This window comes from Octopus sinensis, linkage group LG2, assembly GCF_006345805.1.
Source record: "Octopus sinensis linkage group LG2, ASM634580v1, whole genome shotgun sequence".
Taxonomy (NCBI): Eukaryota; Metazoa; Mollusca; class Cephalopoda; order Octopoda; family Octopodidae; genus Octopus; species Octopus sinensis.
The window spans coordinates 134,900,611-134,912,457 of NC_042998.1; the positions used below are offsets into that span (position 1 = coordinate 134,900,611).

At 34.8% G+C, this 11,847-nt stretch overlaps 1 protein-coding gene across 1 annotated transcript; it reads right to left on the minus strand.

The window, feature by feature from the left end:
• Positions 1–400: 400 nt before the first annotated feature.
• On the minus strand, positions 401–2,093 carry LOC115225944 (OVARIAN TUMOR DOMAIN-containing deubiquitinating enzyme 7-like). The gene has a single exon (XM_029796927.2). It carries the CDS (start codon positions 1,779–1,781, stop codon positions 1,146–1,148), a length of 636 nt encoding a protein of 211 aa, XP_029652787.1. The 5' UTR covers positions 1,782–2,093; the 3' UTR covers positions 401–1,145.
• Positions 2,094–11,847: the final 9,754 nt, after the last annotated feature.

The window sequence follows — 11,847 nt, forward strand, 5'->3', positions numbered from 1 at the left end:
ATACAATGAACATCCCTTGGATTAAAGTAACTAAAAGAAGGACGTAATATTATATAGTGTGATAGCAAAAGGAAATCATTATCAAACAGTCTTAAAAGAACAGAAGGTTCACTTAACTCGAAAACTATAACTGCCTCTGTGATTCGAATTTAATCACAAAATCAATCATTTTCTTTTATAATAAAATTTTCTGTCACTTGCTTTGACTATGGTTCAAGGTATTATCTGTAATTTTCAATGTTCCCAGAAACTTGCAAGAATATAAACATCAGGATTAAACAATCAGTTTCATTAACATCTACAAGCTGATCGTCTGCCAACATCTACAAGTTAATCAATCTTCTGCCATGTCATATAACAATATTCAAAGAGCTAAATTCATTATAATAACAACGTTGTCTAAGATTCTCAATAACTTTTTGGCTCTTTAGTATATTGTAAAATAATACATTGCACGAATTCATGAGTCCTTAAAGTCCTTATCGAGAAGCTTCTAATACAACTTTCATCTCTATTTCACTTATGGTGCGGTTTTCCGTTTTTTCTATCTTCGTCCATAAAGAAAATGAAATAGTTCACAATTCATATGCCTTAACATTTCTGGTAGATCATTGCTAGTATATTTATTGATGTAATTTGAAATCCGACTTATGATTTCTGGAAATTGACAAATGGTAAAAACAAATCAGATTAATACCGATCGAAACTTTTCAAATCGTCCAGATTTCGAAATGGAAGGTGTAAACATTACTTGCTCGATCTTAAATGAAGTCTTCTGAAAGAATTAACACTGTATTTTGAGGGGCATGAAAACTTTACGTTTCTTCTTTTATCGGAGAAAACGAAAACAGAACATTTCAAAAACAGACACTCCTTGGTAATCTAAAAACTTCGCCCCACAAAGTTACCTTTCGATTACCAAAGTATCCACAATGTCTTGTAATCAAAATATCCACAACGTTTAGATATTTTTCGATATTGAAAATATCTTCAACGTTCAGATTATTTCTTGATATTGAAAATAACCACAATGTCTAGATATTTCTCAAGAATCAAGTATCTAACAACGTCTAGTTCCCGGTTCTCAAAGAATCCGCAATATCTGGATACTTATCGATAATGAAAATATCCACTCTGGGTAGCTTTCAGAAGAATTTCAAGAAATTACCACGTGAAAATGGTGGGGGATAATCTGTATTATCGAATTGATCACAAGGAACAATCCTATCGAAATGTGTTCCTTCTGTATGACATAATAATATATATGATTTGTCATTTTTCGGAGACTTCGTGGGTTTAAAATGATACCATTGGTATTTTTTGTTTATAACAGGCGTAAAAAGGTAAATAGTTTCCCCTGTAAATTGAGCAGCTGCAAATACCTCCGCAGTAGTAGCCCAAACTTTGTTCATACGCATTTTATCTACATGCTCCTCTATACTTTCATTATCGTCTAAAAACTTTATGTAATGTAGAGGCTTCGTTTCTATTAGATCGACTATTTTGTTCCTGTAGGATATATGATGTTTTTCAACTCCTGATATTTCTTTACTCAGGGCTCTAAAAAAACAATTGCCATCTCCTGATATAAAGTCGATTCGACGTTCAATTTTAGCTAAAATACGTTCTAGCTGGATGTAAGATTTATCCCTTGGTGGGATTCGAATCTTTGAGGAATTATGTGATGAACCAGACGAGTTTTCTGATGCCCGCCCAATTGAACTGGAACGGTGTCTTCTTTTCGTTGGTATATCGCATCTAGTAGCCTCTCTTCGTTTCATTGAGTATATTTAATTTTGTTGCTGTCTTCTGCTGCTAGCTTAAAAGACAAAGCTAGTTATGACGAAAGAACCATTAATTTGTCTAACCAAAGGGGAAATTATTGTATTGCAAGACTCGTTAATCAAGCACAATATATTTCAGGTAAATTACAGTTCTTTGCTGATAAACCTGTTACAAAATACTCTTTGGCATTGCCCGAATTAGCTACCATGACTTACTTTCAGACCATGGTTTTTCAAGCTAATCGCCATTAACTTAGTGATATCATTCTTCGTTACATTGCAATAGTGAAGAAACGTCACAATATGTCGATTATGTCTAATTTACGTCACATTGTGAATTTATTTATAAAAAAAAAAAACACTTGTTTCAAAAATGTCATATTTCTTCGATAATCTCATATTTTTTCGACTTTGATTGTTTGGTCAAATGTCCCATTAAGTTATTGTCCGCCTAACACATATTCACTATATAAAACATACCATTTGGATTGAAAACTAATTGGTTATACAATCATCATTGGCTTTTTCGTCATTACTAAAAAAAAAAACAAACTAAATTCTCGTTTTCAATTTTGAATTTTTTAGACAACTTCGATTATCGAGATAACGAGACTCAGTAATGTATTCACAAACAACACATACCTAAATAACCAGAATTTTAAAACTCTTCAAAATAAAAATGCATTGGGCGACAAGGAATATGTTAAGACTAAATACATACATATTTCAAGTTAATGTTCATATTATTCACATTTGTATAACTAGGCACAATAGCTTAGTTTGTAGCATAAAAGGGTTTCAAAATTTATGACGATTTACTCAACATGTTTATTAATATCTGCAGTGTACACTGTTTGTATATGTAAGTACTGTATTCTATGTTTTACCGTTTGTACAAAATGTTAGTGGATCCCAGATACATTTGCACACATGCACGCACGCGCACACACATACATACTCACACATACACACATAGACACGCAAATGCAAACATACATACATACATACATACATACATACATACATACATACATACATACATACATACATACATACATACATGAAGCGGATAACTATAGACAACTACATCGAAACCTTCTGCTTCTATACCCACGTTATACATTCACATTTATACCAATAATAATTGGCGTACTTGATTTTGTTAGTAAATGCCAAAGTGACGATTTGAAAAGGCTAGAATTGCCAGAAAAAAAAATTAACCACCTAACTCGCACATTAAAAATGTAATCAATTAGAGGAACAGTAAAAGTATGCAAAACTTTTCTCAAGTTCAAAATGTAACATTGCTTTTGTTATCTCCATTTCAACGTTGAAGGCTTATATCTTTTTTAGAATTTTTGGATCTTTTCGGTTTGAACGGCAGTTTTTAAAAATAATTTCCACGTAACTAAACAATTTTAGACTTCGTATACAGGTAGAATGTGTTTATAAAATACCTTTTTCTCTTGGCATTATTGAGAAAATTCTATGGTTTGTAAGATATTTGTTATTTTTTCTTCAATTTCTGCAATTTCAACCAATCAATCACGTCTATTGAAGTGAAAACATTCTGTGCCGTAAGAATATGTCCCTCGTTTAAGAAACAGATTGGGTTTATTTACATTTCTGATGAAAAAAAAGATATCCTTCCCCTTACCCCTAACCCTAACCCTAAAACAGATTGAAATGCAATAGATCGATACTAGGGTCATAATTATGGGTGACAATTTCATATGACACCGTTAGAAAATACTGCCGTTCAAACAGAAAATATCCGAATTTTTCTTTACAGGAAGAATTCAAATACTTAAAAACAAAAGATAATATATTCAGTTTTCCTTTGTACAATACTAAAAAAAAAATATATTGTTTATTGAGCACGCGCATCGGCTTCTGGCTCAGAATGCATTTTAAAAAAATATTATTTTGGAAAATGATCTATAGCTAGTCCTGACTACAAAATGCATCAACAAACACAGCCGTAGATGTGTCTATTGATGCACTTCGCAATGAAGTGGTGTGGTTAAATAAGGAAGACCTGAATTCCTGCGAAATTCCACCATCGGATCTGATGATGGTTTCGTTGGCTGAACCTTCAGTGTTACTGTCAATACTATACATGTTAAAGAATAACGTGCGCGCGCGCGAGTGTGTGGTAAGAAATGCAGAAAACAATGTTGGTATTCTTATGCTTTCTTATGCGCATATTTCGATGAGTCAGCAGCTCACTTCCTCGATATTTTCGACTCAGATACTGCACTTTAAGCTTATCTATTGATGTGGTGATTGAATTCACGGCGTGGGATTTTGGAGTTTAATCCCCATACTGAGCTCTAAACTCACTCACATCATCATCATAATCATCATCGTCAGTGGACCATATATCCCAAAAAGAAGCACACTCTAAACGTCAGTGCAGTAATGTATTTACAGGAGGTAAATTATATGGCCGGTCATAAAGTGACTAATGGTCTCGTATCCACGCAGCGCTTAGCTTTATAGTCGACTCGTTAGACTCCAATGGCCGCGGACATGTAACCTCGTTTCTATTTCCAGTTTGAAAAGAGGTTATATGTCCGCGGCCATTGGATGTGAGACCATTGGTCACTCTATGATCGGCCTTATAATTAACATCCTCGTTGGGCACATTGGGCACATTTAGTCGAAAATTTAACTTCGTTAATCTTTAATCCGTTAACCAAAAAGTTAACTTCATTAATCGTTAATCCGTTAATTCTTTTAAAATGTAACGGAAGTTAACGTTAACGTTTATTGAAAAAAGACATAACTACACTTTGATACCCCACCGAGTTTGTTGCCTCAAAACTTCGAGAAAAATGGATACTTTTTCAGGAAACTTTCACCAAATAACCGCTTATATCTTGCAGATTTGTTGTAAAAAAAACTTTCCAATGGGTTGGGGAGAGGAGTTTCGGAAAATTCACTGGAGCCGTCATTTTCCCCCTCATAACTTTATGGAAAATAGGTATTTTTTAATGAAATTTTATATAAATGCCTTTCAAACGGTGTAGATTACGATCACAAAGAAATTGGTAGACAAACTTTTTGGAAGGTGGCGGGAATGGGGGAGTTTCTAGAAAACGGAGTTTCGGATCAGACGGCCCACATGAGTTGGAATTTCTCCGTTTTGACGGGGATTTTTCCAAATATTTTTAACCAGAGTCTTCAGAACGATGGGAGGCATCTTTTTACGAAAAGAAAGAAAAAAAATTTTTTTAATTTTTTTCCACTCCCGCCATCCCCTCACCTCCCCAGTTCGAAACGATTTGGGCTATTTTTTTTTTCACTACGCACTTAAAACTCACGAGAGAAACATTTTCGGTTTAAAAGAAATTATTAATAATTTCAGAGGAAAATGTGTGAGTCAAGGGAGATCTGGCTGTTGATTCTAGCACATCCCAAAACCTCCCTCCTCGTTTCTTTCTCACTCGCACATCTATTGATATTTTTCAACATTTGTCTCCCCATTAACAAATTTTATAGCATGATGATGTCAAAGTAACACACGTGCAGTCCTAACCGAGCGAGGCCGTGTTATGTGCGCGTGTGTGTGTATAAGAAAGAAAAAAACACCTAAAAGCATCTTTAGTGTTCATATGTAATGCTTATTTGTTCACGTTATTTTTAATTATTCAGGTTCAAGAGGCGTGTCCACAATATTTGTTTGTAACTTTGTAAATTCTTTGCATACAGATTTGAAATTTTGTCAGTGGGTGCTTGCTTTATACACCACTGGTTTATAGTTATGTAATTTTAGCTGGTCTTGCTGAGTAAATTTGATTTTTATGGGCAGGTAAATTTAATTAATAGGTGTAAAAGTAATAACATTATGGATAAACACTAAAATTGAAATTCTTAATGCATCTTAACTGTTTAATTTGTTACTAAAATTATCCTAGACGGCAACCGACAAAAATGTTGCCACTTTTTAAGATGAGGTATAATAATTTGAATTAATTAAAATACAGGTATAATCGATGCAAGGTTTTATTCTTTCTGTAAATATTTCGTATCTCGGTGTGGAATTTTTTTTCCACAGTTTTTTTGGGTGCATTCAACGTATCTGACCTCCAAACCCGCCGCAAGCCACTTTTTTTCGGAAAAGAAAAGTGGGGACCTCGAAGTTTCCCATCTAGGGAATTTTGTTTCGCAGGTTTTTTTCTTATCCAGGTTATTTTGCATGCTTTCAACGATTGTGACATTGAAATCACGCGTAAAGGAAAGATTTGGCTGCTATTTCTAGCATGCCCTGCTACCACGTAACAGCTATTTGCGTTCACACCAAAATATTTACAACTTTTTCCTTCCATTTATTTGACAAGACAAAGAAATTTCCCGCTGTCTTTGCAAGCGACAAGCGGGTGGATTTGGTTTCAAATCCATGTAGGGCTAAACGAGGTCCCACAAGTTATTTATAAGTGGTGTTATATCGAGGTTGAAAGAATGATGCGTACAGTATTAAATTTGCTAAGACAAACTGAAAACAAGGGGAACTTTTAAACGTTTAGCGGTTTTTATGAGATGTTGGGGTTAACGGACTAAATGTAACGATAATGATAATTAGTCCGATAATGATTTTCAATGTTTACTTAAAAGTTAAATCGTTACCGAAAATGTTGACTTCGTTAATTAACGATTAACGGACTTACGTCATTTATGGATGCACGGTCAAATGTGATTGACAGTGGACGTATATGATCAAATGCAAATAGATAATTTATTAACAACAGATAAATTTATTTAATTTGCAATGGCATACCTAGAGTGTGTGCCACCCGGGACAGCCCTTGCGTTTGCCTTCCCCCCTCCCCATTCAGAGCCCTCACAGCTTATACAGCAGAATAAAAGTGCCCTCCCATAAAAGCGCAGCCCGATTTGGGGCCCCTCTCCTTCCCAGCTATGCTACTGTTCATTTGCACGTTTGCAGCATATATCTAACATACACAGGACGTACGATTCTGCTGTAATTTTTCTTGTTTTCTTTCAATTCAAACGCACTAGGAGGCTGTTACTCTGTCGAAGTACTGTCCTATATTATGACTTTTAAATATTTTATAACGTGTGTCAGTAGAGTTGACATTTAAAATAACTTTTGTGAAAGCGTATCTATCATAAAACGAAATGCATTAAGTTAACGAGTGAATCTCTACTTGGTTGCCTGACTTACTAGAAATAACTACCAAATCTCCCTCAAATCACACCCAGTTGTCTAAAAAGGAGTGGGAAGAGCACAATAAATATCTCTGATCATGGCTGAGACCTCAATGATCATAGGTCTTTTCAATCAAAGCTGGCCTGAGGATAGACAACAACTAGTACTGCAAACAACTAAATACATTATTGTACTGTAAAAGAACACTATAAATAAAGGACACTGTTGTCGTTTATACTTTCAGAAACTAGGTGGCGTTGTCTTTACTTTCAATATTAACTACCTTTACTCTTCAGATTCTAATGATTAACATTCTCTATTCTCTACTCACTTTTCCGCTATTTTAAACTCTCTCTTTTCCGTATATCGGGAATGTATAATTTACCAAACAAGAATAGAAATGTTTCCTGTCGATTTTTAAATCTGCAGCAAAAATAACCCACTTCAGCGACTTTTCAAACTCTGGTGAGTCAATCTTTTGTACAGTTTGTTTAATCTCTTCCTCTGCCATAACCGTATTGCTTATTGATTCTTAACGTACTGAATTCTTAACTTATGACGGAGAGGCAGAATGTCAGTCTTAGTTTTCTGTTTATAATTCCTCTGTCTTCTATTATGGTTCCATCCATATCGAGAATACCACTTTAGAAATATTAATCGATCCAGTATTTGACTGGTATTCTATTTTATCGACTCTGGAAAGATGAAACGCAAAATTGACGTCGTTGATATTTGAACTCAGACAGTAGAGGGCCGTAACTACAAATCATAGATCATTTTATCCAACGATCTGATGATTCTGCCAATCCAGAGCACCGGAAAAATTTCTTTGTCTTATTTATTTACATCTTTTTACGATCTGAGTTCAAGTCCCCCCGGGGTCAACTTTGCGGCGAAGGTAAAAAATGTGTACATTATCCATTTTCGGTGTTTTTTTTTTTTCTCTTTTAAATTTTTTTTTCGGATTTCCATGTTTTCGATATAGGAGAATATGATTTTGCCTAAAAATCACGTTTTCGAAATTTTAATTTCCAAACCCCAAATTCTTAATTTTTTTTACTTTTTTCGAATTTCTTTTTTAATACACGTAGAAAAATACAGAGATTATGAATCTAGAATTTTTCTTTCTTTAACTTTTAATTTTTCTTCAAGAAACACTCAATGCCTCTTCCATCCCACCTCCTCATCCACCCATCACCTCCTCGCTTTCAAAAAAATAATAACTCAGAATGTTTCACTTTCACTTTCGATTGATGTTTCACGCAAGCGTAGAATTCTACTGAAATAGCAGACGTCAAAAATATCATATCACCACCAGAAATTCCGACATGCTAGAAACAAAAGCTAAACGACATTATTTCTGGAAAAACTTCTCCGCTTTAAAAAAAAAAGAAGTAAAATGTTCGGAGGTGATGAGTGAAGGTTTGGAGAGGAGATTTGAGTGTTTCTTTAAGAAAAATTAAAAAGAAAAATTCTTAAAGATCCGTAATCTCAATTTTTGTACGCGGTTTAAAAAAAAAATTTGAAGCTAAAAATAAAAAATTTGGGGTGGGGATGATTAGGATTATTAACATTTTAAAAGCGTGTTTGGGGGGGGGGGCAAAATCCTAATCTCCTATATCGAAAACAGGAACCCGAAGAAATTTTGGAAAAAAAAAATAATAAGGGGACGTGGGGAGATAAAGTTTCTAAATACGCTCATCACAAATACGAATTACAAAATAAAAGAAAGATCACTTTAACTGAAGTTGAGCTGTAGTTTTATAATTCATACTGAAGTTTTACCGGATGTGTGTGTGTGAGAGAGAGAGAGAAAGAGAGAGAGAGACAGAGAGAGACAGAGAGAGAGAGAGACAGAGAGAGACAGAGAGAGACAGAGAGTGTGTGTGTGTGTGTGTGTGTGTGTGTGTGTGTGTGTACAAAAGAAGTTATTTGTACATAGGCGCAGGAGTGACTGTGTGGTAAGTAGCTTGCTTACCCACCACATGGTTTCGGGTTCAATTCTACTGCATGGCACCTTGGGCAAGTGTCTTCTACTATAGCAGAGGTGTACTCGCATGTACAATATAAAGTAAATTTTCCAATTATAAAATTTATACAATATACGTATGTCTATTTGCGACATGGGTTGCGTTTCCACTACGACTTAAAACGGTTAAACACGAACAGAAATCGTCCGGTAATTGCCATTTGAATAGAAATTTTGTTTTCACTATAAAACACATATTGCTAAGTTTGTACCACTCCTTGAGACCCAACTACACTTTAGCTGAAAAATATAGAATACATCATAAGTAATATAAACGTCCTAAATTCAGTGGCGGTGTTAATGAAGATGTTATGCGTTAATTAAATGTCTTAAACTTATCTTTATTAATGTATATTGAATTATATATAGAATTATATCGAAAACATAGAAATCCGAAAAAAAAAAACAAGACAAAAAAAAACACCGAAAACTTTGCCTTTCATCTTTTCAGGGTGGATAAAATAAGTACGTCAAATACTGATGTTATTAAAATCCCTTATGTTCCCGTCGTCTCCAGTCTCTGATTTACTCATATCACAAATCTTTATTCGAGATCTTTATGTGAAGGTTTAGTGTTTAGCAATGTTTATGAATTTGAGTTACGCTTTCGGCGCAGTATGGCCGGATGGTTCAGAGGTTTACTTCGCAACCACGTGGTCCCTGATCCAATCCAATACATGGCGTCTTGTTCAAATGTCACTTTCAATAGCCTTGGATCAAGTTATACATAGTACGAGTAGAGAGAAACCGTTGTGAATCTTGCTGGATGGATTGTACCTGTAATTCAAAAGTGTATCCTTGTCATACGCCGTATCTGAGTAGAAGCATGTTATTTTTGTGCTGTCATTTATTACTGATGACGTTTCTTTTAGTGCTGTAGTGCTTCTTATTTTTCGCGTTTGCTCTGTACTTCGTTGTGATTTTTAAAAATCACTTGATTTAATCACTTCTAAGTTTACAAGCTTCTAAAACAGTCATGGGTGAAGTTTCCGAGAATCGAGCTGCATGAGACACAACTGATCATGTGACGGGCCGCACTACTAAAAATATTCATGTAATTTTTCGTTTAGATGTGCCATTCAGATTGCCCCGCACCACTTGCGACCGCAGGTTGCCCTTGACTATCTAAAAGAATAAAGCAGTTTCGGACTTCGCTTTCTTAGATGATAATCCGTAAATAAGGAGTACCAACACAAACTTTGCAAACAATGCCAACCAGAGACTGCAAGATCGGCCTGCTTTAGAAGAATGAGAGTACTTCAGTTTAGAATTAGATTTGAGCTAACAAAATTACTATTTCAGTATGTTTTTAGAGCATTTTAGCTACCAAATCAGAGTTTGATTTTTAAAAATTATTTTAATTAAAAATTGTAAATTGCCTAGTAGTCCATTGGACTGTAATAATGTGACATCTCGTATTACTAGCATCAAAACAATGCAAAAGTTCAGTTATGTCTATTGCACCTAGATTCATAGGCTTAACTGTAGAATGTATCTGGACAAAAACTGTATTGAGGTTGGATACCTTGTATATGAACTCCACAGCTTTTCTAATGACACAATGAATGCTCTTTTTTTTTTCTCAAATTTCAGGTATTTTAAAATGCTTTTGTTAATTCTTTTTTAGTAATGTTAAGCGGAGCAATGAAAGGGATGTTATCAATACTGGGGTAATTACATATCTTATAGGTATTTTTGTTTTGAAAGTTCTTTTGATCCTCCTCAAAAAGAGATATGCTTTTTTTATGTAATAGTACGCTTTCTAACGAAGCTTTAAAACATTCAAGTTTTCTTGATCATTTAAAAAGAGACCATCCAGATAATCAAGTTAAATAGAATGCCAAAAGTTGGAAAGCAATTTTGAGTAACAACCTAATTACCTCCGCCTTCGCTAAGGCGGAGGTATTGTTTTTAGTCATGTTTGTTTGTCCATGTACAAGATATCTCAAGAACTGCTGAATAGATTCGGATGAAACTTTCAGAGATGTTTGAGTTTTTTTTATTACCCATAACGGGCCAACAGAGAAGGACATGCATCACATTGGGGACATAAAATATATGATATAATGGAAGATGAAAAAAATGTTTTTGTGTTGTCCCTGTTATGTAATCATCACAACAAACATGAACAATCAACGTTGCCCATTGTCTCCCTTGATACAAGGACATTCAGTAAGTTTCCCGCCACAACAAATACCTTGTACAACAACGGCAGTCTAATAAAGTATCTCGTATCGTTAACACGTTTTTTCAGTCTCTCTCATTTTCTTAATCTTTCATACTAAGTACTCACTACTTCCTTTAATACACAATACATCATATATATATAACAACAACAGTCCCTTCTCTATTGAGGCCTTGTGCCTAATTAAAGTAATAAGGACGTGGGCGTTGCCGTTTGTGCTTTGTTTGAGTTAGTGAGTTGGCAGTGTATATCCTTGTAAGTACCGTTTTTGTTTAACTGTTATTTATTGAATTGTGGAATTGTTGTTACCTGTTGAACTTGTTACCGTTTCCCCATTTATGAGTGAAGTCGTGAATAATATGGAAAGTACACCAGTACAAGCGGGCAGTTATGCTGCGGTGACTGGCAAAGGCCTGTCAGCGAAGCTACTGCAGGTTACAGAAATTAAATTACAAGAGAGAGACTTTAAAAAATACAATGATTTGTTGAGAAAGGAGAGAGATAGCCTGAGGCTGACGCTTCCCAAAGAAGTAACAGATAAAACGGAGAAGGTAACAATTCTGTCCAGAACATTAAAAATTGCAACAAAAAAGGTGGAAATAGCAGCGGAGGAGGCGGTCGAGGAGTGCTTCAGAGAAATTAAGAACATAACGACGTTCTGCACCAGAGGAAGGAA